The sequence below is a fragment of the Lucilia sericata genome, unplaced genomic scaffold (genome assembly GCF_015586225.1).
Source record: "Lucilia sericata isolate MDLA Ls3-8-SP2 unplaced genomic scaffold, ASM1558622v1 Contig000193F_arrow, whole genome shotgun sequence".
Lineage (NCBI taxonomy): Eukaryota > Metazoa > Arthropoda > Insecta > Diptera > Calliphoridae > Lucilia > Lucilia sericata.
In genome coordinates this window covers 72396-98937 of record NW_023994221.1, presented here as the reverse complement: position 1 = coordinate 98937, position 26542 = coordinate 72396, and the positions used below count along the sequence as shown (strand labels likewise).

The 26542-nt window shown below is 28.2% G+C and overlaps 1 protein-coding gene across 3 annotated transcripts in view; it reads left to right on the top strand.

Moving 5' to 3' along the window:
- The window catches only part of LOC119601847 (voltage-dependent calcium channel type A subunit alpha-1), a 139591-nt gene that overhangs the window by 49040 nt on the left and 64009 nt on the right, over nt 1-26542 (top strand). For all 3 annotated transcript variants that reach the window (XM_037953039.1, XM_037953037.1, XM_037953038.1), the window contains 5 exons: nt 53-566; nt 9782-10117; nt 13369-13932; nt 23609-23752; nt 23946-24147. In XM_037953039.1, the coding sequence (XP_037808967.1) occupies nt 53-566; nt 9782-10117; nt 13369-13932; nt 23609-23752; nt 23946-24147 (1760 nt within the window). The remainder of the gene's footprint in view (nt 1-52; nt 567-9781; nt 10118-13368; nt 13933-23608; nt 23753-23945; nt 24148-26542) is intronic.

Below are 26542 nucleotides of genomic sequence, written 5' to 3'. Positions count from 1 at the left end.
TTTCGTTTTCTTTTTCTCTCTGTCTCTCTATTTTTTGTATTTCTATTTACAGACTATGCTGAATATGTATTTTTGGGTCTTTTCATGTCTGAAATGTTCATAAAAATGTATGCGATGAGTCCAAGGATTTATTTCGAATCATCGTTTAATCGTTTCGATTGTGTCGTCATTAGTGGTTCGATATTCGAAGTTATATGGTCTGAAGTTAAGGGTGGCTCATTCGGTTTATCCGTTTTGAGAGCTTTACGTTTGCTGCGTATATTTAAAGTGACCAAATATTGGTCATCGTTGCGAAATCTTGTGATTTCGTTATTGAACTCGATGAGATCCATCATTTCATTGTTGTTCCTGCTCTTCTTGTTCATACTGATATTTGCCCTACTTGGCATGCAATTATTTGGTGGGCAATTTAATTTTAGTAGCGGTACCCCCGAAACAAATTTCAACACATTCCCTATAGCCTTATTGACTGTCTTTCAAATTCTAACCGGTGAAGATTGGAATGAAGTTATGTATCAGGGTATTATATCACAAGGTGGCGCTAAAAGAGGAATGATTTACTCTGTGTAAGTTTTAATTTTGATTCAGTTTTATTTTATTTCTTCATTTTCTTTCTATCTTTTATTTTTATTTATTTTATTTTTAAGTTATTCTATTTAAATTTTAAGTTGAATTTTTGAAAATTTTCTCCTTGTAAAAATATACAAATTCAAATTAAACACAAGAATTGTGATTGATTATTGCTAAAGCTTTTTTTAAAACCCTTTTCTTCAGAATTGAAAACAAAAAATATAAAAATTTTTTTAAATTACTAATTAGTTTAGATCGGTATGATGAGAAAAGTCTGAAGATTTTTGTAGCTTTTTTTGTGTTTTTTTGTTTAAATCTTTTAAGTTTTGTATAATTTTATGTCTTCTTGTGTTTGTACTTTTTAATTTATTTAACTAAATGTGGTATCGCTTTTTTAATTAACAAAAACCAAAAAAAACTCTTACTAGGATATTATTAGTTTAGTTTTTTGATACGAATCTTTCCTTCTTCAGATACCTTTGATGTACTATCATCATCTTTTATCAAAAAAAAAAAAAAAAAAAATTACATACAAAAAAATTTAATCGAATTTCTTAATTGTAGTTCAACTTTCCTAATATTTTTAGAGTTTTCAAACTATCATTATTATATATATTTTATATAATTTAATTTTTACACCCAACAAAACCAGAAGTATCTCATTGGGCTAGTAAAAAAGTTTTAGAACTCTCTCTCTCTCTTTCTAACTTAGTTTAACGTCGTTTTTAAAATAAGGGATCTACACAGGAGCAATCATTTTGATTTTAGTTTAGAATTTTTTAGTTTTATGTTTTTAATTGGTTTTGAATTCAAATTTGTTATTTAAAAATTGCTGTTTTTATGCTTAATGTTATTTTTCTAAAATAAAACTGCTTAATATTGCTTTATAAAGCTTTTTAAATTCTGCCGGCCGTGAAAGCTTCAAATTTGATGTGAGTGCTTTTTGCAAACGAACTATTTGATAAAGATTATTTTTTGATAAAGATAATGTTGCTAAAGAGGTGATATCAACAATTTTAATTATAAACTTAATGTTGTATAACAATTTTGAAATATTTGCACCAGATTGGTTTTGAAGTTTGAAAACTTCAAATATCTGGGAATCACTTATTGGTTAAGTTAAACTAAAAAAATTAACCGACACGACATTTATGAAAAAATATCATAAAGAAAGAAACTATTCAGAATTTTTAAAAGAAATCGAGTTAAAAGAAGGTCCTTAATCAGTCTACATTAAAAGATCGAAATTTTTTGATCAATATTTGAAAAATATAGGACCGATTCTGAACAAAACTTTGATGAATGAGCAACAATGGCACAAGATTTCAGTGATTTATCAACGAAAAAGTGATTTCATATACAAAAAGTCTTAATAGTAGAATCGGATCAATTATCCCATTGCACTCATATAAAGTCTTATAATTAGTTTTTGAACAATATAATCTGTGAACGGATCTATTGTCGATACTACCATATAATGTCTAGACTATAAGCTGATCGATAGTCAATTTAATAAACAATGAAGACTGTTAACTGATCTATAGTCAAGAAAATAGACTGAATTATAGACAAGACTATACTGATCAGTAGTCAATACTATAGGTTGATTTATAGCAAAGACTGTGGATCGATATATAGTCAAGGCTAAAGATTGATCAGTAGTCAATACTATAGATTGATCTATAGTAAAGACTGTGGATCAGTAGGCAAGATCTTGAATTGATGTATAGTCAAGACTATACATCTGATATACACTGAAACCACAGAGTGGTCTATGACTACGGATTGATTTATATAGTTTATAATCTAGACCACTCTGTAGAATAATTTATAGTCAAGATTACAGAGGGAACTATTATCAAGACTACAAAGTGTCGAATTTCATGTCAAGTGACCCAACAAAAAAAAAATCGATTTTGACGAAATTTGCACTAAGATTAGTACTATTGGATAGTAGGTCAGATATAAATTTTCAGCTCTATCGGTCAAGAACTGCCGCACTTAGAGGGGGGTCAAAGTTGGACATTTTTGTCATACAGGGTTTTATTCAAATGTGTGTAACTTTTCATCTATTGGTCCTAGTAAAAATTGTTCAAAGGAGTTCACATTGCTATTACTTCATAACTTCATTTAAAAAAAATTATAAATTTTAAAAATAATTTTTTTTTTTTTTTTGCTCAAAAGAAAGCTCAAACAATTTCCTTGAAGGTCTTTATAGTCCCATAATGGGATGCGAGTGGGATATCTACCAAAGAAAATTATTTTTAACTCAAGAATAACATTTTTTTCAATATCTGGCACTTTATTTTTTCCAGTCTTCCTTAGGAAGACTTTTTGTCTACGAAAACAGACTTTTTCTATACGAAAATTATTAAAAAACAAAATAAAAAAATAATTTTTTTTGTGAAGAGTTATGCGTTCTGAACTACTTTGGACAAATTTTGCTAGGACCGATAGGTGAAAAGTTAAACTCATTTGAGTAAAAACCGGTATGACCAAAATGTCCATCTTTGACCCCCTCTGACTCTGGCAGTTCTTGACCGATAGAGCTGACAATTTGTGTCTGGCCTACTATCGCATAGTACTAACATCCTGGTCCAAATTTCATCCAAATCGGAAGACATCGATTTCTAAAGTTGGGTCACTTGACGCGAAATTCCCCATATACCAAACGTTACATACCAACAAGAGTTGTAATTTAGCTTACAGCCTTTTTATAAAGATCCGAGCCTGATGTTAAAACGAAGTATTATTTGGATTTAATTAGGACCCTTATAAACCTTAAAATTATAGATCTTCATAAATCTCTTCTATAGTCTAATTGGTGTTTTAGTTAAAAAATTACTAGATTAACTATAAAATACAAATTTATAGTTTCAAAACAGCAATTTTCCCAAAACAGTTACAAAAACAATTAAAAATCCATTACTAGTTATAGTCACTATCAATTCCAAATCTCATATACTAAATACCTTCATAGCGTGCCCCTCATATCCAAATGTTTGCTCTTGTGTATTTTCCTTAAACATTTTATAAACCCACAAAAAATTTAATAAACAATAGTAACAGCATTTCACCCCTTAATCCCTTCCATACCCTTAATTCAAGGATAAAAAAGCACTATTTAATACTTTTTTATTTCAAACATAAAATTAGTGTCAAATAGAGCTTTGTAACAAATGAAAAAAAAAAAACAAAAATAATTTGTAACCAAAAGAAAATCCAATCAAAAATCATTAAAAATTCAAAAAACAACAATAACAAGAAAACATAACTTACAAAACGAAAAAAAAGCTTCGAAGGGTACTGATTACTTGTTAAGTTGTCAAAAATATTTGTTGTAAATAAATCAATCAAACAATCAATCATTTAATTCAAATCAAAATTTCATACAATTGATAATGATGTTTAGAACGTCGAACCATTAATGTGTACAATCCATGTGCTAATTCAAATCAAAATAAGGATAAGTAATAAAATCAATATAAACAAACATCATTTAAACTGCTTCCTGTTCAAACAAATTATTAATCCTTATTACAACAATATTCAAAATAATTGAAAATCTAACCAAAACCATTAAAAGTTTGTTACAATTTATTGACCATTTTTACAAATTTTATAAACCAGCAATTTCTTAAACTGAAATTGTTTTCGTCCAGAGTTAATAAATTAACAAACTTTTAATAGTTCGCTAAATCAATCGTTTAATCGTTCGTTCAGGTATTAAATAGCTTGATTTCATATTAATTACTTATAAACTATTTAATAAAAAAATAAATACTACAACAATTACAACTTACATAACTTACAAGTTATATAAATATTTTGTTCAAGTTTCTCGTTACAAAACTTAAAAGTTCATTTTAATTTAGATAGCTTTTCGTTACTTTCCAATTTAAACTTTAAACTTAATCTTACAAACATAAACTCTCATTCAAACATAAACTTAGTTGAAGAAGCCAAACAAAAGCTTTTTTCTCACCTTACATAAATACTTGTTAATAATACTTTAATAACAAATAAAAAAACAAACCGTAGTAGTTCTTTCTGAAATAAAACATTTACAAACATTCAAATATTTAATTACTATAACTAGTTCAATTTTGTATCAAATGTATTTAAACCAAGTAGCGTTGCCATATTTTTAATAGTAATGAAAACAATTAAAAAAATAATTTCCTTTTTTATTTAGTTGGCAATATTTAAATTTTATGCCTTTTAGAGTAAATTTTTAGTTGCATGTTTAAAAGCAATATTTAGTTTAATAAACAAATTTTACACCTAATCATTAAAAATAAATAAATATTAAAATTGAAGGCATTAAATTAAAAAAAAATAACTTTAAATTTTAATAAAGTACTTAACTAAAAATATTAATAACTTTGCACGTTTATAATTTAAAGCACTTAAATCTATAAAAAAAGATTTCTTAACAACGCTACACCGCTTTTGAAATATTCTAAATTTTGATTTTTTTAAGTTTTAAAGAAAATTTTAAAAGCTTTATTTAAATTTACAAAAGCTTAAAAGTTTTGTTTATATATCCATTGCTTACAAATTTAACACAAGTGCTTTTTTTTAAATCAACAAATTTTAACTGCAATTTAGAGAATTTTCTATAAATATTTAAAGCGGTTGGTTTGTATTTGTCTAACCTACGCCACTTGAAAATGTGTTAAAAATTATATTTATCTATTTTTGGTCCAAAACAAATCCAAAATGTGGGGTCACTTTTATCGACAATTCTTCGCATCCGAACAACGGAGTGTTAAAATCCGATCTAGAGGTGCTTTTGCAACTGGAACTATAAGATCTTAAGTAAGAAAATCGGGACATCTTGCGGATACCTTGGATCGAAAAGATCAGGGGTAATTTACACTAAAGTGTATGTGTAATTAATCTCTCTATGAATGATAGATTCTACAAAATGATAATTTTCAGAATGATTTAAAAAAAATTGAAGAAAAATAATCGACTACATTACTAATTACTACGGGATAATAATGTAGTAATTGATCTAACAGATATTAAATTGAGACAAGAATGTCAATGTGCTTTAAATGAGTTCCTTTCATTAGGGCTTAACATGACAGTGTCCTGAGGACTTTGTCCGGTTCGTCGGTAGCTCTTGAGTGACTTCAGTAAAAAACACTGAGGTGGCAACTTTTGTACATAACTCTGCCGGCATCATGTGCTAGAGCTTTGCTGCAGTAATCGAGTTATCTTAACTCTCTCCAAGTGTCAACGTTGCGGAATACGTACGACAATACTATGTAATGTTAACATTGCAACAATTCGTTGTCGAAATCTAAATTTTATACACATCCGTTGTCTAAATGTTAACAAACGTGGTAAGCTTACTATTGGCAACGGATTGTTTGTCGACGAATTGTTGCAATGTTGACAACAGTTGACATTGTTGACAACGGATGGTATTGAAAAATTATAAACAGTTTGGTGTCAATTTGGTACCAGGCGTGTATATTTCTTTTTCCTTCTGTGTAGAAGACAATTACCAGCCCGATCAACAGCGAGGGGCTTCCTCAAGCCCTAAAAACGCATCTGTTGTATTACTTTATCATCAGAGATGGACCAATTCTAATACAACATTTTCATGAGCGATACCGTATCGTATTGGCAACGGATTGTTTGTCAATAGTGAGCTTACCACGTTTGTTAACATTTAGACAACGGATGTGTATACAATTTAGATTTCGACAACGAATTGTTGCAATGTTGACAACAGTACATAGTATATACTTTGACAACGGATGGTATTGAAAAATTATAGACAGTTTGGTGTCAATTTGGTACCAGGTACTAAGCAAGTAGTAATCTACCAGGAAGTGGATGACACTTCCCGAAATTTTACCAATTTTACATTAGTTCCATTCTCTGATCATAAAGATCATCTACGGAGTGACAAGCAACAACCAAGTGTCAACCTGACTGAATTTCACAAACATACATATACTGAGGCCATACTACACAAAGATTAAGATATACCCAATGGTTTAAGGCTATTCCAGAACACTGTCACATCTTCCAAAGACTTCTGTTGAATTGGCAACAGCATCAATGAGGCATCCAGACTGGTATATATTACACTATTAACCAACATTGGGTTTAAACCACAGCCGCCACGTGTACCACTCCAATAACCGGGACAAGACAAAGTTCGAAACCCTGACCTGCGGCCTTCCGGTTCGGTAATACCAGATAAGATAGTTGCTATGGTTTGGATCCCAGGTCAAATCATTTCCAAAAAAAGGCTGAAGATACATTAGACATCACAAATTTTTAGTCCCGGCAGAGGTATTGCTAGCATCTATTTACCCTGGGATGGCAATTACAAATCAATCAAGGTGATATGCTCGAGGGAAATTAATTGAGACAATACGGTCGTCATGATCAAAGAACTCGAATGCCTATTTTAGGGACGTTTAGCGTTCCTTAATTGGTCGCAATGTAATGGAAACCCCGATTTGAGACCCTCATATCATACAATCAACAGAATTCTCAGCTTGAAAATTTTTCAATATTTTCTTAAAGAAAAGCTTCAATATAAAATCTGAAAATCTTATTATATTTAATAATTTCGATCAGGATGTTCTTATATACTACCACGATCTTTTTAATAAAAGCAGACTGTTAATTAGCAGAATCATTTCAAGTGGTGTACGATTTACGACCGCTTTAACCTAAAATTGCATGAGTTAATTGCTTACGTTACGTACAAAATCATATTTGACCGATAAATGACACAGAGTTGTAAACTGTAAGAAATTTTTATAATTTTCATTTCTATATCAATGATAAATAATAATAATAATAATTTTAGTTATTTTTCCAAGATTTTTAAAAGAAGAGCCAATGGAAAACTACTTCAGATACTTATGTAAGTACTAATTGTAGTTCAGAATAGTTTTTAAGAAGGCTGATGCAGCAAGTAGTAATAATAGATTAAAATGATAGTGGAAAAAGGATGTGGGTCCAACAAAAAGCTTCAGTGCCTTATATACTTGTTGAAATACACACCTTAACAGAATGCAAAAACTGTCGATTGATACCATTATAGAACTTCGGCATTATAATATGATAGTTCTGATATATGTATAATAAGTAGAACTGAAATTGAGTTAAAACATATTAAACGTAATAACAAAGTAAAGGCAATTTCATGTCAAGTGACCCAACTCAAAAAATCAATTTTGAGGAAATTTTCTTCAAGGTTAGTACTATTGGATAGTAGGCCAGACACAAATTTTCAGCTCTATCGGTCAAAAACTGCCGGACTTAGAGGGGGTCAAAATTGGACATTTTGGTCATACAGGGTTTTATTCAAATGAGTGTAACTTTGCACCTATTGGTCCTAGTAAAAATTGTCCAAAGGAGTTTAGAATGCTATTTCTTCATTAAAAATTCGATATCAAATCAATCCAAATCCAATAAATTTTTTTAATGTCATTTATCGGTCAAATATTTAAATAAAATACGCAACTAATTACACAGCTAGAATTACACAGAAATTTTAACAAAAAGCAAATAATAAAACACTTAAATGCAAAATTTTTAGAGGCATGTTCGAAACGAGATGCATGAAACAAAATTTGAACTTTTATCCAGAAAAATAAAAAAATAAATGAAAACTTTAAACAAAGAATTGTAGGGAACAATATAAAATTAAACATTTTTATAATCTTTTCCCACAAACAAGAAAATTTAACTCACAATTTTATTTTACAAAATGTAAAATTTAAAGTTAAATTTTCAAAACTTTCAAAAAAAAACATCAAAAGAAAAAGATTATAAAAATGTTGCAAAAAAATATAATTTCATGTAAATACTCTCTACTACTCTCAGCAAATTGAAATAAAAAGAAAAGCTTGCTTAAAGCTTTTACAAAAAAAAGTTTACTTATGAAATTAGGTGATGGATTTTAATCGAGTTCTAGCGAAAAATCAAATTTATTTTATAAAAAACTTAATTCTTTATACTTTTTAACTAATATTTCTATGTAATTTTTGCAGCTTGTTTTTTTCTACCTATTAAACGGATTAGTATTTTAAAGCTTATTGAAAAAAAGTTTTACAGCTAAACCTTTATAACTCTCAAAAATCCTGCTATCACTAACTCTCTCTTTAAAAAAATGTCTAATTCTCTTGTAATTTTACTGATATTTCCCAGTAATAATAAATTTAATTATATTATTTTAAACATATTTTTAATGTATATACATAACTGCTTAATTTTATAAATATTTAACAATATTACTTATTATACAAAAAAATTTCTAAATATTTACTTAACCTTATTTCTCTAACTAACAATTTCTTTTGATGTTTAAAAAAAAAACGTTGAATTTACGGGAGCTTTTTTCTCACTTGGCAAGACTAACGTTAACGAGCAACAGAGAATTTTATTCAAAAAAAAGTTTTGTTTAAATTTTTGTTATAAAAATTAACAAACAATAACTTTTTGATGTCTTCAATTAGGAAATTTAAGAAAATCTATTTTATTATTGTTCACCACTTTAATAAATAGATGTTCTTAAAATTTCTTAAAATTAAAACAAAAAATCATTTAACCTTTTCTAACCTACAAACTATTCATCTTTAAAGCTTTCCTCTCATTAGTTATCAGTTTCATTTGTAACATTTATTACAATTTAATGTATAAATAATCAATTTTAATTTACTTTTTTAAAAATAAAACTCAAGTGTATTAAACTATTTTAGCTTTAAATTTAAAGTTTAGCTTAAAGCAAATTTATTTTTAATTTTTTTTTTATAAAAAACAAAAAAAAACTAAAATCTCTATCCCCTTCTTTATTTTAAACTATAACTTTTTTAAACTTTTAAAGAAATAATGAAAACATGTTAAACTTAAACATATAAGCAATTTTAATCCTCATACCGAAATGTTATATATTTCTCTCTTTCCCCACAAATATTTTTCTCTTTCAACCAACACAACACACTATCTTACTCTCTGACTCTCTCTCTCATCATAAAAAAACACCAAATCAAATAAAAAAAAATAAAATAAATCAAAATTAAAATATTTCCAACATCAACGTTTAAATACCAAAACAAAAAACCATAACGATTTATATCTTCTTCTGCATGAATTCTTAACAACAACAACAACAATTACTACTTCAAATGCCAAACGATCAAACAAACAATTACGATCCTGTATCGAGCAGTTACTTTATCGTTTTGGTACTCTTCGGTAATTATACATTGCTAAACGTGTTCTTGGCTATCGCCGTCGATAATTTGGCAAATGCTCAAGAATTAACTGCTGCCGAAGAGGAACAAGTCGAAGAAGATAAAGAGAAACAATTACAAGAATTAGAAAAAGAAATGGAAGCGCTACAAGGTGATGGTAGCCATGTGGAGAATGGCGGTGATGGTTCCACGGCGGCCGTTAAGAAAAGCAAAAAGAAAGAGGAGGAAAAGAAAGAAGAGGAAGAAGTTACGGAGGGTCCAAAACCAATGTTGCCATACTCATCAATGTTTATATTATCACCAACAAATCCGTAAATACTCTTTTTTTATTTCTCTCTTTAATTTATCATATATTTTTTTTTATATATATTTCTCTCTCTGAAGAAAAATTAATTTTAGAAATAATCTCTCTTGATCTTTTTTATATATATGTGTGTATCTGTATTTTAAGAATTTAAGTATATAATGTATTTTTTAAGTGTTCTTAGGGGAAAAAAAGGATCTGGAAATTGTTATTAAAAAAAATAGGTTGTCTTTTAGCATTATTGTTAAAATGTACCATTTAGGGATATAATAAGTATTTTTATGTCCTTTATTTTGACCTCTTATTTGACGGGGTATATAATTGGTCAGTTTCTTTAATTTAGAGATATCATTGTACTCATTCTTTACTCAGGTAGTTCATTGATTCAAGAAGAATTGATCTATTTTAAATATGATTTAAAGTAAATAAAGTACTAAAACACTAGTGTAAAAAGTACTTATAGGAAAAGTTTTCGAGTTTTAGTATAATTTAAAAGTATCAAAGATAAAACAAGTAGAAATTTATAGTTGGACATATACGACCATTTTATACCCTACACCAGTAATTATGTTTAAAATTTTTATTATTTTTTTAATAATAAAGTATTTAATTGAATTTTTACCTTAATTCAGAAACATTTTAACAATTTGTTGACAAAAAATGGATTTTCTAAAAGAGGGGTTATATGGGGGTAGGGGGGTTAATATGGTCCTATCTTTATAAAGGACCATTTACGTCTATATAAGTTATTTATGCAGAATATTAGCGTGATATTAGTGTTTATAAGTGAATTTTTAACATCAAGTTATTTTCTGAAGGGGACTTTGTATGAGGGATAGGGTCAAATGAGGCCGGTTAATTACGAAAATCAGCAGTATCATTTAGATGAAACTAATTTTTGCTGATTTTTGAAGTGATACAAGAACATTTAACATATTTATAACCCAAAAGTCCTATTCGGGGAATACGGTACGAAATAATCGACCGATTTTAACAATTTTCAATAGGCCTTGTCATATCTTGTAATGAAAATTACGACCTGTAGCGGGCGTAAGGTTTACATGGACACACAGACGGACATAGGTAGATCGACTCAGAAAGTGATTCTTAGCCGATAGGTATACTTTAAGGTAGGTATTTTTGGGTGTTACAAACATCAGCACAAACGCATAATAGCTATAATACTATAGTGGTGTAGGGTATAAATAGCACCAAAAGTTATAATATATACAGTATTCCTGTTAATACCTCCCCCATAGGGTCTTTTATCTATTGAATGAAAATGAAAGATAAAATTCATCTTTAAAAGCAACAATAAATACCAACCGACTTACACTCTTGACTACTAAGTGCTGGTCCACACTAGGAATCTTAAGTTGATGTCTACACAAATAAACTTTTGTTTCAGAAACTACGTGTTAATTGCATTGATTTCTTATTGTACGAATGAGAAGAATAACAAAACAAGTTTCCGAATACGCGAACCTTCGTACCGCGAGGAAGATGAATGATATTTCCTTCTTTTTTCTCTCACGCAAAATCAAAAGTTTCCCAAAAAAACATTTTCCTAGTGTAGACGGGCACTAAGGAATAGTAAAGGGGCGTGTGATATTTACAGTAGATTACAGAAGAAAAACATAATATGTGCAGGGGAAAAACACATAATATTGGAACGTTAAATTGAAGGGTAGAAGGGGGACAGATGTGCCTCAATGGCGCATGATCCCCCTTCTACCCTATAAACACAAAAAGGTATTTGCTGAAATATTTTAAAATCCTTTTATAGTAAGATGTCCACACTTCTAACTACTAAGAGACAATACGGTGAACCAACGTAAGATAATTTGAAGTCTAGAGATATCTGAATATTTTTATATAAATCATGTTTTGTATAAACTCCTTTTTAGAAAACAGTACTACTCTAGCATGAAAACATTTCAAACTTATCACTTTATTGGCTATCAGGGATCGTAAGTGGCGATAGATAATTTTAAATCAGAAAAGACATTATTGGCTAAAGTTGATTTATGTAAGGGAAATATATAAGGAAAATATATTAATATCTGGATTACTAAGGCAATACATATGACTCTGCCTAAAGTTTGAACCAAGTTACAGTGAACTGACAATCTCTAGTTTACCTGAGAGAGTAAAGTTCTGCCAACAGAGGGAAAAATAAATATACGCGTCTGGTACCATATTAACACCAAAATTTTCAATAACATCCATTGCGAAGTATATACATACATACATACAACAACAACATGTAACGTAGACCACGCAACTTTGTAAACGTTGCAACAATTCGTTGTCGCAATCTAAACTTTATGAACGTCTAAAAGTTAACGAACGTGGCAATCTCAAAATGTGTTGCCAAAAGTGGGCTTACCACGTGTGTTAACATTTAGACAACGGATGTGCATAAAATTTAGATTGCGACAACGAATTGTTGCAATGTTGACAAAGTTACATGTTGTTGTTGTATCTTTTTTAAGCCATTTTTAAGAAATAGGACTACTTATAGTCCCAATACCAATACAAAGACTATATTTAGTTCAGTTTCTCTCGCAGTTCCTTAGGAAAGTGAAAAACGTAATGGTTTGTTTTTACTCTTACTTTTTCCAGATCCTTTTTTTTCTGCCGAAATATTTATTAATTTTATAATTTACAAAATATCTCTTAAAACTTTAAAAATTATTTAAACTAATATCTAAACTTTCTAAGTTAGTTATTAAGATTATTTTCTTAAAAAAGAAAAAAACAAAAAAGATAAAAACATTTTATTGAACAAGGTAAACGTAACAAATGATTAATGTAAACAATTTTTCTCTTTTATATTTTCCATTTTTAATTTTTATGGTAAACATTTATTATTTGCCTTTTTGATTAACTTAAAATTATGATTTTAAATTATAATTTCAAAAATCAAACGCTCCATAATGCTTGCATGATGCACGTAACAACCACCAACCAACCAATCAATCAATCAAACACCACTACAAACAAAATCATTATTGCTAAAAATCAAAAATCATTCAACAAACAAATTCAAAATCATGAACATTTTCAAAAAAACAACAACAAAAAACACCCATCAACTTGAAAATTAAATAAAAAAACACCAAATTCAAAAATAATGCGCCGCGCCCTAAAAATTGGATTGAAAAAAAAAAACACAAAAATCTATATCAAAATAAAATTTGAAAATTGGATATTGAAAATAATTCTCAAAAAAAAAAAAAAAATCAAAAAACACAGCATACGACGTGGCGCCCATTGGGTTGTTAATTTACGTTACTTTGATTTTTTCATTATGGTCGTCATCTCATTGTCATCGATAGCGTTAGCGGCCGAAGATCCCGTTCGTGAGAATTCACCACGAAATAAAATTTTAAATTATTTCGATTATGCATTTACCGGCGTATTCACAATAGAAATGTTACTGAAAATTGTAGATTTAGGTGTTATATTACATCCTGGCAGCTATTTAAGAGAATTCTGGAATATTATGGATGCTGTGGTCGTTATATGCGCTGCTGTTAGTTTTGGTTTCGATATGAGCGGTAGCAGTGCTGGACAAAATTTATCAACAATCAAATCGTTGCGTGTCCTACGTGTCCTGCGACCATTAAAAACAATCAAACGTGTACCCAAATTGAAAGCCGTCTTCGATTGTGTAGTAAATTCATTGAAAAATGTTGTTAACATTCTAATCGTGTACATATTATTTCAATTTATATTTTCTGTCATTGGTGTACAATTATTCAATGGGAAATTTTTTTATTGTACGGACGAAAGTAAACATACTGCCGAAGAGTGCCAGTAAGTAAAAGAAAAACAAATTTTAATTCTTATTTTTTTTTTAATTTTTAATTTAAATTTTATTCGAAATTGTTGTTATTTTTTGTTTTTAACCAAATTCAGTATTACAAAATTTCTTTAAAAATTCATTTTTAGTTTTCTGTTTTGTCTTAGGAAAACAAATTATATTTTTTTTATTATTTTCAAACATCATTTAACTTAGAGTGCTAGTAACAAACTAATTTAACATGTGTCTATATTTTTTTGTTGTCAAAAACAAATCTTCATTTCAATACTAAAACGTTTCTAAAACAGCTAGATGAGTTAATGTCGTTATTTTTTCCAAATACAAATGTAAAAACTTTTAAACAGTTACAAAGTAGTGTTTAATTTTACCAATACTAATAATAATAATAATAATTTACAACAGCTACAATTACAGCTAAATGAAACATACACACACACACGGTTACACTCAGTTTTCTACTTATTTCTTCTCAAACTCATTTGTATTGACTTCGTTTTCATTTCAATAATTTTACGCAACGTACTAGATTCGCGAATATCTTTTGTCTCGAACCTAGTCCATATTTTCCATGATTTAATTACAAAGAAAACAAACTACTACAACAACTAAAGAAACAAAGAAATATTAATTTTGCTATTTCTCTACTACTTCTATGTTTTTTTTTTCTTTCTGAGATTTCCTTTTTAGTACGCTCGCTCTTTTCCTGTTTATTTATACATGTACTTATTTCCGTTTCCCCATATTGACTAACTATATGTATAGTTTTGGCTCTAGTCAATATTTATGTTTATGATTTTCATTATTAAATGTTAAATGTTAATTTTTCATTTATTTAGTTTTTCCAATATTTTTAGATGATTTTCATTTCTTGTAAATACATTTAGTGTATTTCATATTATTTGTGTTGTTTTGCTAAATAGCAGCAAACAAATTTACAAATTTAGTGATGACATTTAAAACTTTAGAATATTTTAGAGAATATCTTAATTTTATTAACACATACATGAATTTTTTTCAGCATAAAAGGTAATTTTATAGAAATACATATATGTACATATTTTAATATCTCGATATTAATAACTTTTTATTATAAATAGTCGCATAAACTTATCAATGATGTGCAAATCAATTTCCGAACTATTTTAGATAAATATTTCAATGCAGAGATTAAGGGGGTTATTTTGTAAATCCCTTCCCCTCACTTTATTTCATTTTTCATATAAATTGTTTTTGTATTTTAAAAAATTTGTATGAAAATATTTTCAACGCAAGGTGAAGTGTTTTACAAAATAAGGGGGTAAGCCTTTGCGAGGCATTCATTTGTTGATCTGAGTACATTTATTGGAATTTTAATAAAAAATGTTTAGACTTAACTTGAATCCCTTCCGTAATTTCTGTCAAATTATTTAAGTAAACTGTTTAAGCATCATTTATATAACTAGGATATAGTCCAGAACTTGGTACTATCAATATTCCAAAATATGAATTTATAGAAAATTGCTTTGATATTGGGGTTACATGGGAAGCTCACAAGGAACATTGTTCCCGAGGAAACCAACTGCTACTAATGAATTTGATTAGATTCATTAGCGACACAGTTTTGAGTTCAAACTGTGCTGTTGTAAAATTGGTGTTGTACAGCATTCTAATTTTCGATTTTCCTATCGTTCATTCATAGATCATGTTAGTTTCTGTGGCCAGAGGAATGTGAGCATTCTGTTGTGAAAAGTTTCCACTATGAACATTTTTATAATTGAATATTCCTTGTCAGTAGTAATTCACCTCATAACTAAGAACCAATATCAATTCGATAAAGTGAAGTCTGATCCTGCAAAAATCATTGGTGTACCTAATCCAAAAACTACTCGCCTGTAAACTTTATTGTATTACATGATCCGTTTAGTAATCCTGTATGTAATTCAGGTATGGATCATGTTTATTATTTTTGAAAACAACATGATCCATGGCCGGGCATTACATAGGACCATGTTGTGGTTCATGTACAACAAAAATTTCAGTAAGGGACTTGTTTTGGGATTACTCCGATGTAATGCATTGATGGATTACGTGGACCTCACCTAGGACATCTCAATGTTAAAAGGACTATGATTTTTCATTATATTTGGTATAGCTTTGGACCAGTCCTTTGAGGAGTACTCTTTACATGCGTTTGCGGAGTTGTCTCAATTTTTGCAGAGGAGTTGACAGAGAGTAACTCTAATTATTGATAAGTCATTCAAACCTATTACAATAAGACAATCCAGGTTTTAGAACGCATAGTCTTAAAGAGCAGTATTAGCATACAAAAGATGACTATCCCTTGTCGGTAATCTGATTTCGAGTCTATTTTCTGCTCTATAGACAACCATTATATTTGCAATTGGATGATGTTTTGCGCAGGACTCTCTGAGTCTAAGCCACGATTTAGTAGAAAATCACAAATGTATAAGCGCCATTGGTTCCAGACTGACATGTCAGTTAAAATTATGCAAAGTGGTATATATTCCGAAACAGTGCACCATGAAGCTCCAAAATTATTATACTATCTAATAGATTTTATAGGTTTCTCTGACCTCAGTTCTGAACCACTCCTATGAGTAAAAAAAAAACTCTTTTAGCCAAAATATCATTGGTCTTATTATATAGTTTTTTTGATAGCTTCAAAACGTATGCTAGAAATTATCTTTGCTAATCATTAATTTTCAACTGGTATTTCGGTCAAAATGGACTACGAGAAAAAGAAAATTTGAATATTAGATTAAAACCAGGATCAGGAAGAAAAAAATTGCCTTGCAGATATTGATAGGACTGATGCTGTGTTGAAGTCGTGAAGTTCAGAAAGTTACACATCAGACTGCTTTGTTACCTTAAAATCAATATAATGGAAACCCTACTTTACCAATTTTTGAAAATTCTAGCTGTAACAGTTTTCCAGATATAAGAATTTTTCTATTTCATTCATATGGATGGTGCCAAGCCCCTATTAAATTTAAGCTCCAATAGTTCCCTATAAAAACGAAATTTTGCATTTAATTTATATGGGAAATATCACGCCAATAAAATCTAGTCCGCCAATTTATTATCCAAATATTCACAAGAATGTCAAAGTTGTCCTTGCAAAATTTTAGAAATTCAGCTGTAATAGTTTCTCAGATATACCAAATTTTTATATTTAATTCATATGGCAGGTGCCAAGATCTCCTTATGAAAAAAAAATTTTAAGATTCTATCTCCAATAGTTTTCCATATAAACGAATTTTAGTATTTAATTCATATAGGAGGTGACACGCCCCCCATTCTGGTCCGCCCATTTTTTGTCCTAAACATTGATGTTAATACTAAAGTGACTCCGAAAAAAATTAAGACTCTAACTGTTATATTTTCTCAGATATATTAATTTAGGATTTTCCTTATATGGGAGGTGCCACGCCCACTCTAGCTCTAGCTGCTAGAGAACACACTAAAAATGTCACAAGACATGTCTGTCTTATGGCGCCAGTAGACCACCTCGTCCAAAAGTGCAAGAGAAGCAACTATAAAATCTTTAAAGGAATTTAATTCGAATAAATTTACGTATGTGTTAACTTTCAACTAAAGTATTCCAATATTATTCGAATAATTTTGATATAGTTTTGCAGTCATCACACAATTAGCAATATATTATATATAAATCAATTTTGCTGCAGAGCCGTTAGTCACTAAATGTTGTATTCAATGTTAATATTAGATAACGTTTGCTAGATGTTACAGTAAATCAAAATATTATTCGAATAATATTAAAAAGTTGAAAAATGTCATCACTAAAACTAGGTTAATAATATAGAAATATAAAGTGTTAAATAAGTATCTATGTATATTTTAAATATTTAATGATGGAGTTTAATTAGCTAGCCAGATTTTGATTGTGGAAAAACGAAAGATTATAAAGTGATAATTTTGCTAAACTTATAAGGCCAAAAGTCTATTAGACATTGTTCTTTATTTGTACTAAGTTGGAATTTTTGTTATGAAAATTTTAAATCAGATTGATAAATTCAATCATGCAATTTCCGCTTTATTATAAAAAAGCAGAATTTCTAAGAACCCATTTAAGATTTTAACAGCCGCAAGTAAAAATTTGCGAAATCGGCGACTGATGTTTTCCAGACAAATTTGTTTTAATGATATTGGTAAACTTAAACATTTTCTAAACAAATATCTACACAAAGGGAAAAGGAATTATACACGCCTGGTACCAAATTGACACCAAAGAGTTTATATTTTTTCAATAACATCCGTTGTCAAAGTTTATACATACGTACGATAACACTATGTAATGTTGACAACGCAACGTTGTCAACATTGCAACAATTCGTTGTCGAAATCTAAATTTTATACACATCCGTTGTCTAAATGTTAAAAAACGTGGTAAGCTCACTATTGGCAACGGATTGTTTGTCAACAGTGAGCTTTAGACAACGGATGTGTATAAAATTTAGATTTCGACAACGAATTGTTGCAAAGTTGTCGACATTAAATAGTATTGTCGTACGTATGTATATACTTTGACAACGAATGTTATTGAAAAATTATAAACAGTTTGTTGTCAATTTGGTACCAGGCGTGTATAACTCTTTTTCCTCTGTGTATGTATATACTATAAAATTAATAGAAGTAAAGAATGAATTGGCCCTTTAATCTATAAGATAAAAGTTTGATTTTCGTCAGAGACTCTATGCCATAAAATGGACTTATGGCCTAAATTACAATTTCTTTATAACAGTTATAATCTTTCAACACAATTAAAACTAAAAAAAAAACTTAATTTAGAAACTACCATCATTCGCAAAGTTATAGGAAATTAGCAAACGAAATCAGATTTGATGAATTCTACCAGATTCTGTGAAAAGAGCGCATTTTTTAGATATTTCAAATGAAAACAATTTAAACTTCAGGATGTTTTTTTTTTGTTTCTTCTAATATTTCTATTTTAAAATGAAAGCAATGACCATCGATGACGCCAAGTGTTAAAAGTAAAATCAATAAAACTTAAAAAGAAATAAATATTAAATAAAATTTTAAAGTTCCATGTAAAAAAAAGAAGAAGACGACTTTAAAATAATTACTTTTAATTGCACTGAAAGTCTGTACACAAATAAACAATTGAAACACTTTCAAAATCAAACAACAAGAACACACTGAAACTTGCACACATTCAAACCAAATAACATTCAAAACAAGATCACACTCTTACGAAAGTACAACTTTGGCCCGCCTGGAATCATGCAATAATAGACAAACGGTATTTTAACGTGCAATAAAAAGTTCTAAATTTCCCATAAATGTATATATATATAAAAAAAGACTTAAATGAATAGTTTTCTTTTCTTTTAATTTTGCAGACATTTTTTTTTAGTTGATTAAGAAAATTTTAACAAAATGCGTGCACAGATTTTACAGAATGTAAGAGTAGCATTTTAAAGTTTCCCCGCTTGTTTATTTGCCTGATTACTGCTGCTGCTGCACTGCAACCAGTAAATAAAATCATGCAAGCAAACAATGCTGAAAATGAAAAAAACTAAACTAAATCAAAAAAATATCCCCCCAAAAAATGGAAAGTTTAAACAAAAATATGATCAACAAAAATTCAACAAATTGAAAATCAAAACACTGGCTTCAAAAAGAGTAACTAACAAAAGATCCATAATATTGTAACAAAACTCGTATAAGAAAGAAAATTCAGCTAATGAGGAATTTTTATTTGAGAATTGCCTTGACATTTAAATAAATTTTGCATTTTGAGTAGTAAAAGGACTTGAACTTAAAGTAATGATAATTTTTAAATCATATCACATTAAATAAACTATTAACTGCGTTAATTTTTAATTTTTTTTTCTGACTTGTGAATTGGGTATTTTATTTTTTGTTAAAATACCAAAGAGTCCATACTACTGCCAGAAGATTTCTTAATAAGCTTTTTAAAACTAAAAAAATTACACGCGCTCTAAATTCCAATTCACTTAAAGCAATTTGTTAAAAACAAACCATAAACTTAGAGATATGCCTTTGATTTTGCATATTTCTAAAGTAATGAAAAAAAAACGCAGGAAATTCTCAAGTCTGGATTTATTAGTAAAAAAGAAATAATAAAACACTACAAAACAGCAACTACAACAATATTACTGCTCATTTTTAATTAGTTGAATTACCTTGTTTTTTTTTTAATTAAAATTAAATAACATAATTGCCCAACTTTAAAGCTGCTAGCAACAATATATCCAAAAATATATATATTTAATTAGTTAAAAATTCTAAAACTATTAAACAATTAGTGTTAAAAAAATTTTTCTTAAATTAGTTAATTTTCCAAAAGAAAAAAAAAGCTTAAAATTTTAGCAAATAGTTAAAGCTAAACGTAAACAAAACAAAATTATTATATATAAACATTTTAGCTTCATTAGTTGTTAACCAAAACTCATAAAAAAATCGAAGATATAATATTTAGCATTTTTTTTTAGTTAAAAAATTTAATTTTTGAAAAAAACAATAAACCATTCCTATCTGTTTTATTTCTTATTTGTTATAAATGTTCTAAAAAGTTAAAAAAAAAACAAAATCTAATAATCTTACAACACACTCATTACTTGTTTTTGTAAATATAATACAAAAGAAACGTTTTTTTTCCACAAGAAACATTTTTTTAAACAAAATAAAAAGATTTTAAATCTTTTGATTGTTTGCCTTCGTGTGCAATGAAACTTTTACAAAAAGAATTTATTTATTAATTACTGATTATAAAATGATACAGTGTTTTTTTTTGGCAAAGATTTTTAAAAAGGAATCCACTTTATAAAAGCATATGACTTCAAAATATGTATTTAAATATACATATATAAGCAGAAGTACCATAATGAGGAAAAAGTACCAGAATTAAGGAAAAGAACCATTATATACTACTTTAGTGAAACTCAGACGCTATGAGAAAAATACTCCTCTGTAAAAGGAATTACACAGGTCGATAACATTTGAAAAAAGTCGAAAACATGAGACTAAGTTAAACGTTTCTAAAAGATTGAGCTGAATCCGAATCTACATCACCATGACGTCTAAAATTTGAGATATCGTGTCCTGAAAACGGAATTTTGAGACATTATAACCGCGCCAATCCAAAAGTGTATGCCATCTGAAACTCTATTCTATAAGCTTTAAAATAAAGGCCTAATATCTGACATATCTTTTTTCTTCTTTGAAATAACTTCACCTAAATCCTGAAAACTCTGGGTTTTCGGTATATTTATGGCATTTATAACCTATACTACTATAGTGCGGATGGTATTATGTTTTGTAAATATTGTTTAAAACGAATAAAAATTCAGAATCCACACCTATCTGAGGATGTTTAAATAGACACAAAATCACTTTCTCATTCCACTTAACGATGCTGTCCGTCCGTCAAGTTCAACGCACGATATCTCAAAAACTACGAAAAGAAGTTTTTATCAATTTATTGTTATATCAGGCTGCAAGCTGTGAAGAAAGCATTAGCTATTTTTTCAAACATAGCTTTCTTTGAAATATTTCAAAAGCTTTTTGTAGAAAGTGTTAAACAGCTTTTAAAGAATTTTAAAAGTTTTCAAAAAGTACATTTTCTCAAAAGGTTTTTTATAAAACAGCCTTTCATAAATATGTATTTCGGAATGGTTTTCCCAAGAATTTGAAAAACATTTTCTAATGAAAATCTAAGACTTTAAAACTTATATTGCTTTGCTTCCAAAATAACAGTTTTCTTAAAAGCTTTTGAAAGCTATTAAACAAAGCAATTTAAATCCTATTGGAAAATAACATGCTAATGCAATTATGACCAAAAGCTTTTTTTAAAACAACTTTTTTACAAAGATTTTCAACACTTTTGAAAATATTTTAAATAATATTTAACAAAAGCCTCACCCAACATCCATTAAAAAAAAGCTTTTTTCTAAAACCACTTTTTTATAAAAAGAAAAACCTCCACTTCTTTTGAAAAAGCTTTTCTAAAAAAGCTTTCAAAAAGTACATTTCTTAAAGTAAAAATATATATAAAAAACTTTTCTTTGTAAAAGCTTTTTTTTAATATTCCAAATAAAAAGCTTTTTTTTACAAATATTAAACAACTTTATAAAGATTTTTATTAAAGAAAATTCTACTAACAAAACTTTTAAAAAAGTGTATTCGAAGCAAATGTAAGCTTTTTTAAAACAGCTTTTTTATAATTGTTTGAAAAACTTTCTGTTTAACAGATTTTTTTATAAATATTTTGAAAGCTGTGTAAAGAATGTTAAGCAAAGACGTCTACACTTATAAGGGTTTTTAAAAGCTTTTAAGAAGTGGACGTTTTTGCTTAACATTCTTTACACAGCTTTGAATTCGTTTTTTAAAAGCTTTTTAAAAATAAATAAATTTACTAAGTCATTGTAAAATACTTTTCTCAAACTGTTATACCATAAAAGTAAGTAAAAATTTAAACAAAAAATTTTTTTTCAGAAAAAGCTTTTTAACCCTCAAAAAAACTTTAAAATATCCATGGGACTAAGGGTTCTTATATATGTGAAAGAGATAAGGAATTTTAAACAAGATATTTCAAGTTCTTAAAAAAAGCTTTTGCTATAAAGCGTGTATAAAGTTTAAAAAGAAAATTTTCTAAAGAAAATTAAAAAAACTTCCCAAATTCATTATAAAACCCTGTCATAATACAGCTATAAGTAAGAAAAAATAAAACATTTTTGGAAAAATGTAATAAAATATATATATTGCTTACCTTTTCGGATTTGAAGAATTTATCTGTAAAATAAAAAGAAAAAAATAATATTAAAACCATTTGCTTTACTTGCCAGAGGTATTAATTTAGGTTTTAAACAAAATTTTACAATTTCATAAAGTCTTTGCTCAACCCGCAACAAAAACACTGTATCATTTAAACTTTTTGTAAAACGTAATAAAACTTTCATACTTTCTAAAAAAAAAAATAAATAACGCTTAAATTTAAAAAGAATGCTCACAATATTGAAACATAATTTCCTTAAAAAAATTAAAAATAAACTAGGTCTACAAAAAACCAAAAAAAACTCCACAAATATACTCTTCTAAAACATTTGAAACAGTCTACATACAAAAACTCATATATTTCATTATGAAAACATTTTAAGTTAAAGCTTTTTTAATTTTATAATTTTGAAATATTTTTAAAAAATATTTTCTTTTAACAACAGCTAAAATACTCCTATCAACCAAAATGCTTTTTTATGTATCGATTTTGTAACATTTGCTATTTTTTACGCCTTATTTGTGTAACATCTATTTGTCTCTCTAACTATCTTTCTAATTATTTGAAAAAAATAAAACTGTAAATTAAGTTTTAAGAAAACAGCTTTATTTCACACCCCACCACCACCAACAAACAAAACTCAAACCCAACACTTACACAACCATTAAAAAGCCATTTTAACATAAACCATTTTGTAGAAGATTTTCATTTTTTTATTTTATTTTAAAAAATAGCTAACAATTTTATGATTTTTGTAGTTTTAATTTTTTTTTAAAAAATTTAATTTTATTATAAAAATTTTTTATAAAACAAAATTTAAAAACCAAACTCAACTTTAACTTTTGAAAAAAAAAACAAACACACAACTTTAAATCAAACCATAAAAAAAGGGGTTCATATTTTAAATATGAAGAAGGAGAACTGCTGCCCAGACCGGAGTTACGCATTTGGAAACCACGTAGCTTTCACTACGACAATGTGGCAGCAGCGATGTTAACACTATTTGCAGTACAAACGGGCGAAGGATGGCCACAGTAAGATCATTTGTTTACTAAGTTTTATTTTATAAATATATTTTTATTTCTACTATTACTAATTATTAATTAACTTAAAACACTTGACACTTAATCTTAACACCTTAATTGATTTATTAAAAAAAATTTAAAAAAATATATATTCACCCAACCAAACAAAATCAACAATTTTGTATTACAAAAACTAATTTAGAGTACTGCAACACTCCATGGCTGCCACTTATGAAGATAGGGGTCCAATACAAAATTTCCGGATCGAAATGTCCATATTTTATATCGTATATTTTATTGTATTTCCATTCTTCTTTGTAAACATATTCGTGGCCTTGATTATCATTACATTCCAAGAACAAGGCGAAGCTGAATTACAAGACGGTGAAATTGATAAAAATCAGGTGAGATTAAGAACTTTATGTCACAATTAAAACCAACTTAACAAAAAAAAAACAAATTATCTAAATTTATTAACTATCGAAAAAAAAAATCAAAATAATTGGTATTGCCAGAAAACTTAATTGATTGTAATAATTATTAACCAAAAAACTAATAATAGATGTGTTTGTTGTACCATAAATGTTTGTCTTAATCATATATTACAAAAAAAATTTAGCCTTTAGTGTAAATTAAAACTGCTTTTACTAATATTACAAAAAAATATTTCCAAATTTGCTAAAAAAAATTCCAAAAAAAAAAAATCAAACTTAAACATTTTCAAGTTTAGTTTATAGTCTCATGTATAAAAACAATTAGCTGAACTTAAATTTAGCTGCAAAAAAAAAAAAAATAATAATAACTAAAATTTGCTAGTTTTTAGTCTCTCCTTTTGCAAATAAAAATTTCCAAAAATCTTTCACAACCTTTTTCCAAATCTTTTAGATTTAAGACCTTTACGGTCAACTATCACTACATTTCATATATGTTTATTTCGTTAAAAAAATTTTTAATTTTTTTTAAATATTTTCATTTTTAATGTGTATAAATGTTGAACATTTTCCGGAAGTTCATTAAGTTTATGTACTTTTCAGTGTATAAATTTGTTTAAAATATATTTTATCTGAGACATTTTATTTTGCTTAAAAAAAACACTTTCAAAATAAAATGTTTTTGATAGAATCGCTTCTTTATCGAACAAAAAAAAAAAAAAAAAATGAAAAAATAACATATTATTGAAACAGGTTTGTATGTTGCTTTATAGTGAGCTGCTTTTAAACTTAAATATTTTTTTTTTATTTTTTTATTTTAAAATGCTTATTATTTTTTATAGAAACATAATTAAAATAAATAGAGCAAACATCATTTAATTAATGTGTTTTTGAAGTAATTAGATGTTGGTAAGAAACTATTCATAATACCATTATAGTGGAAAGGATATTATAACCAAAAATATTGGTCCTATATCCACCTTAAAATATTATACATTAATCGGTTTAGAATCACTTTCTAAGTCGTTTAAGCTATGTCCATCGGTCTGTCCGTCAGTATGTCCGTCTGTGTCTCCATGTAAATCTTATGCGCACGCTACAAGTCGCAATTTTGATTGAATTTGGCGCGGACGCTTCTGTGCTTGAAGTCGGTGAGCCTCTATACAAGCATACTCCACGAATAAGGCTTTTTACCTCCACGTAAATAGTACGAACTTCACGTTGGCTGATATTCCAAACACTTCTAAGAAATTGTACGATTTTAACTGCAATCACAAAAGTCTAAATTTAGAAGTATATACTTCATATTACCTACATATGTTCATAATAAGAATTAGAATAACCCCATCAAAATAAGGGCGGTTATATCATGCCCACGTACACTTCGTGTGTTAGTGCAATTTTCGGTATTATTGAGTACAAAGCAATAACTTAAAAACTAATAAACTGAATCAAGACTTATAAGAAAATGCTTTAAATAAGTAGGCGTAGTTATAATAAGGACACGCCTACTTTTTATATAGAATATTTATTCGTTTAGGTTAATAAGAGGATGTATACTACATCAAATCTGAAGAAATACACCTAGGCCACTAAAGGGCCTGTTGTGCGCTTCTTTTCATGAAAAAAAATTTGTTCACTGAATGTATTATTTTTCAATGTTCAGAAACTCTGTTTCCTGGACGAATGCCTACATTCTACATTCGTCTGAATCCTCACGTCCAACTTTGTGTAGATGTGCTCCTAATCATGTGTGTCCACTTAGAATACGTACCTCAGACTTGCTTAGTTTGAGGAGATTTCTCGTCTTGCTCTCATCAGGGCCACCCCATAGGATCTTTGGGATTCTCTCACCCATATTTTGAATTCAGTTTTTGTTGCGTCGAATGGTTTTGTGTTAGTCATCCATTATAATTTCCGGTCAAGGACTACATCTTAACTTTGTCCTTCACCGGTATCTTCTTGTCTAGGAAGCAAAGTTGTGATCATACAGATTTCCGTCTTCGCCGGGTTAACAACGAGAACTCTCGGTTGAGCCCAGCTCAAGGCCGTGTTCAGAGCCTCTTCAGCTCTTCTATACAGATAATTTGGATCCTTTCCCTTTAAAATTATTACGACATCGTCTGCATAGCAGACAGGCCTATGTCCTTTCACGGTAAGGGTCCTTGTGAGTCAAATTTAAAAGGAATTTTTTAAATGTATTGTATATACATATATTTGTTAAATTTCTAAAAGTGGGCGTGGTCCATACAGATATTTAAGTTCTGATTATTAAAGTAAATTCTTATATTCGTAAACTTTTGTTTTAAATAGTAATCAAAAGAGAATTCGTAAAACATAAAATCAAAATCGGCAAATAAAGTGGGCG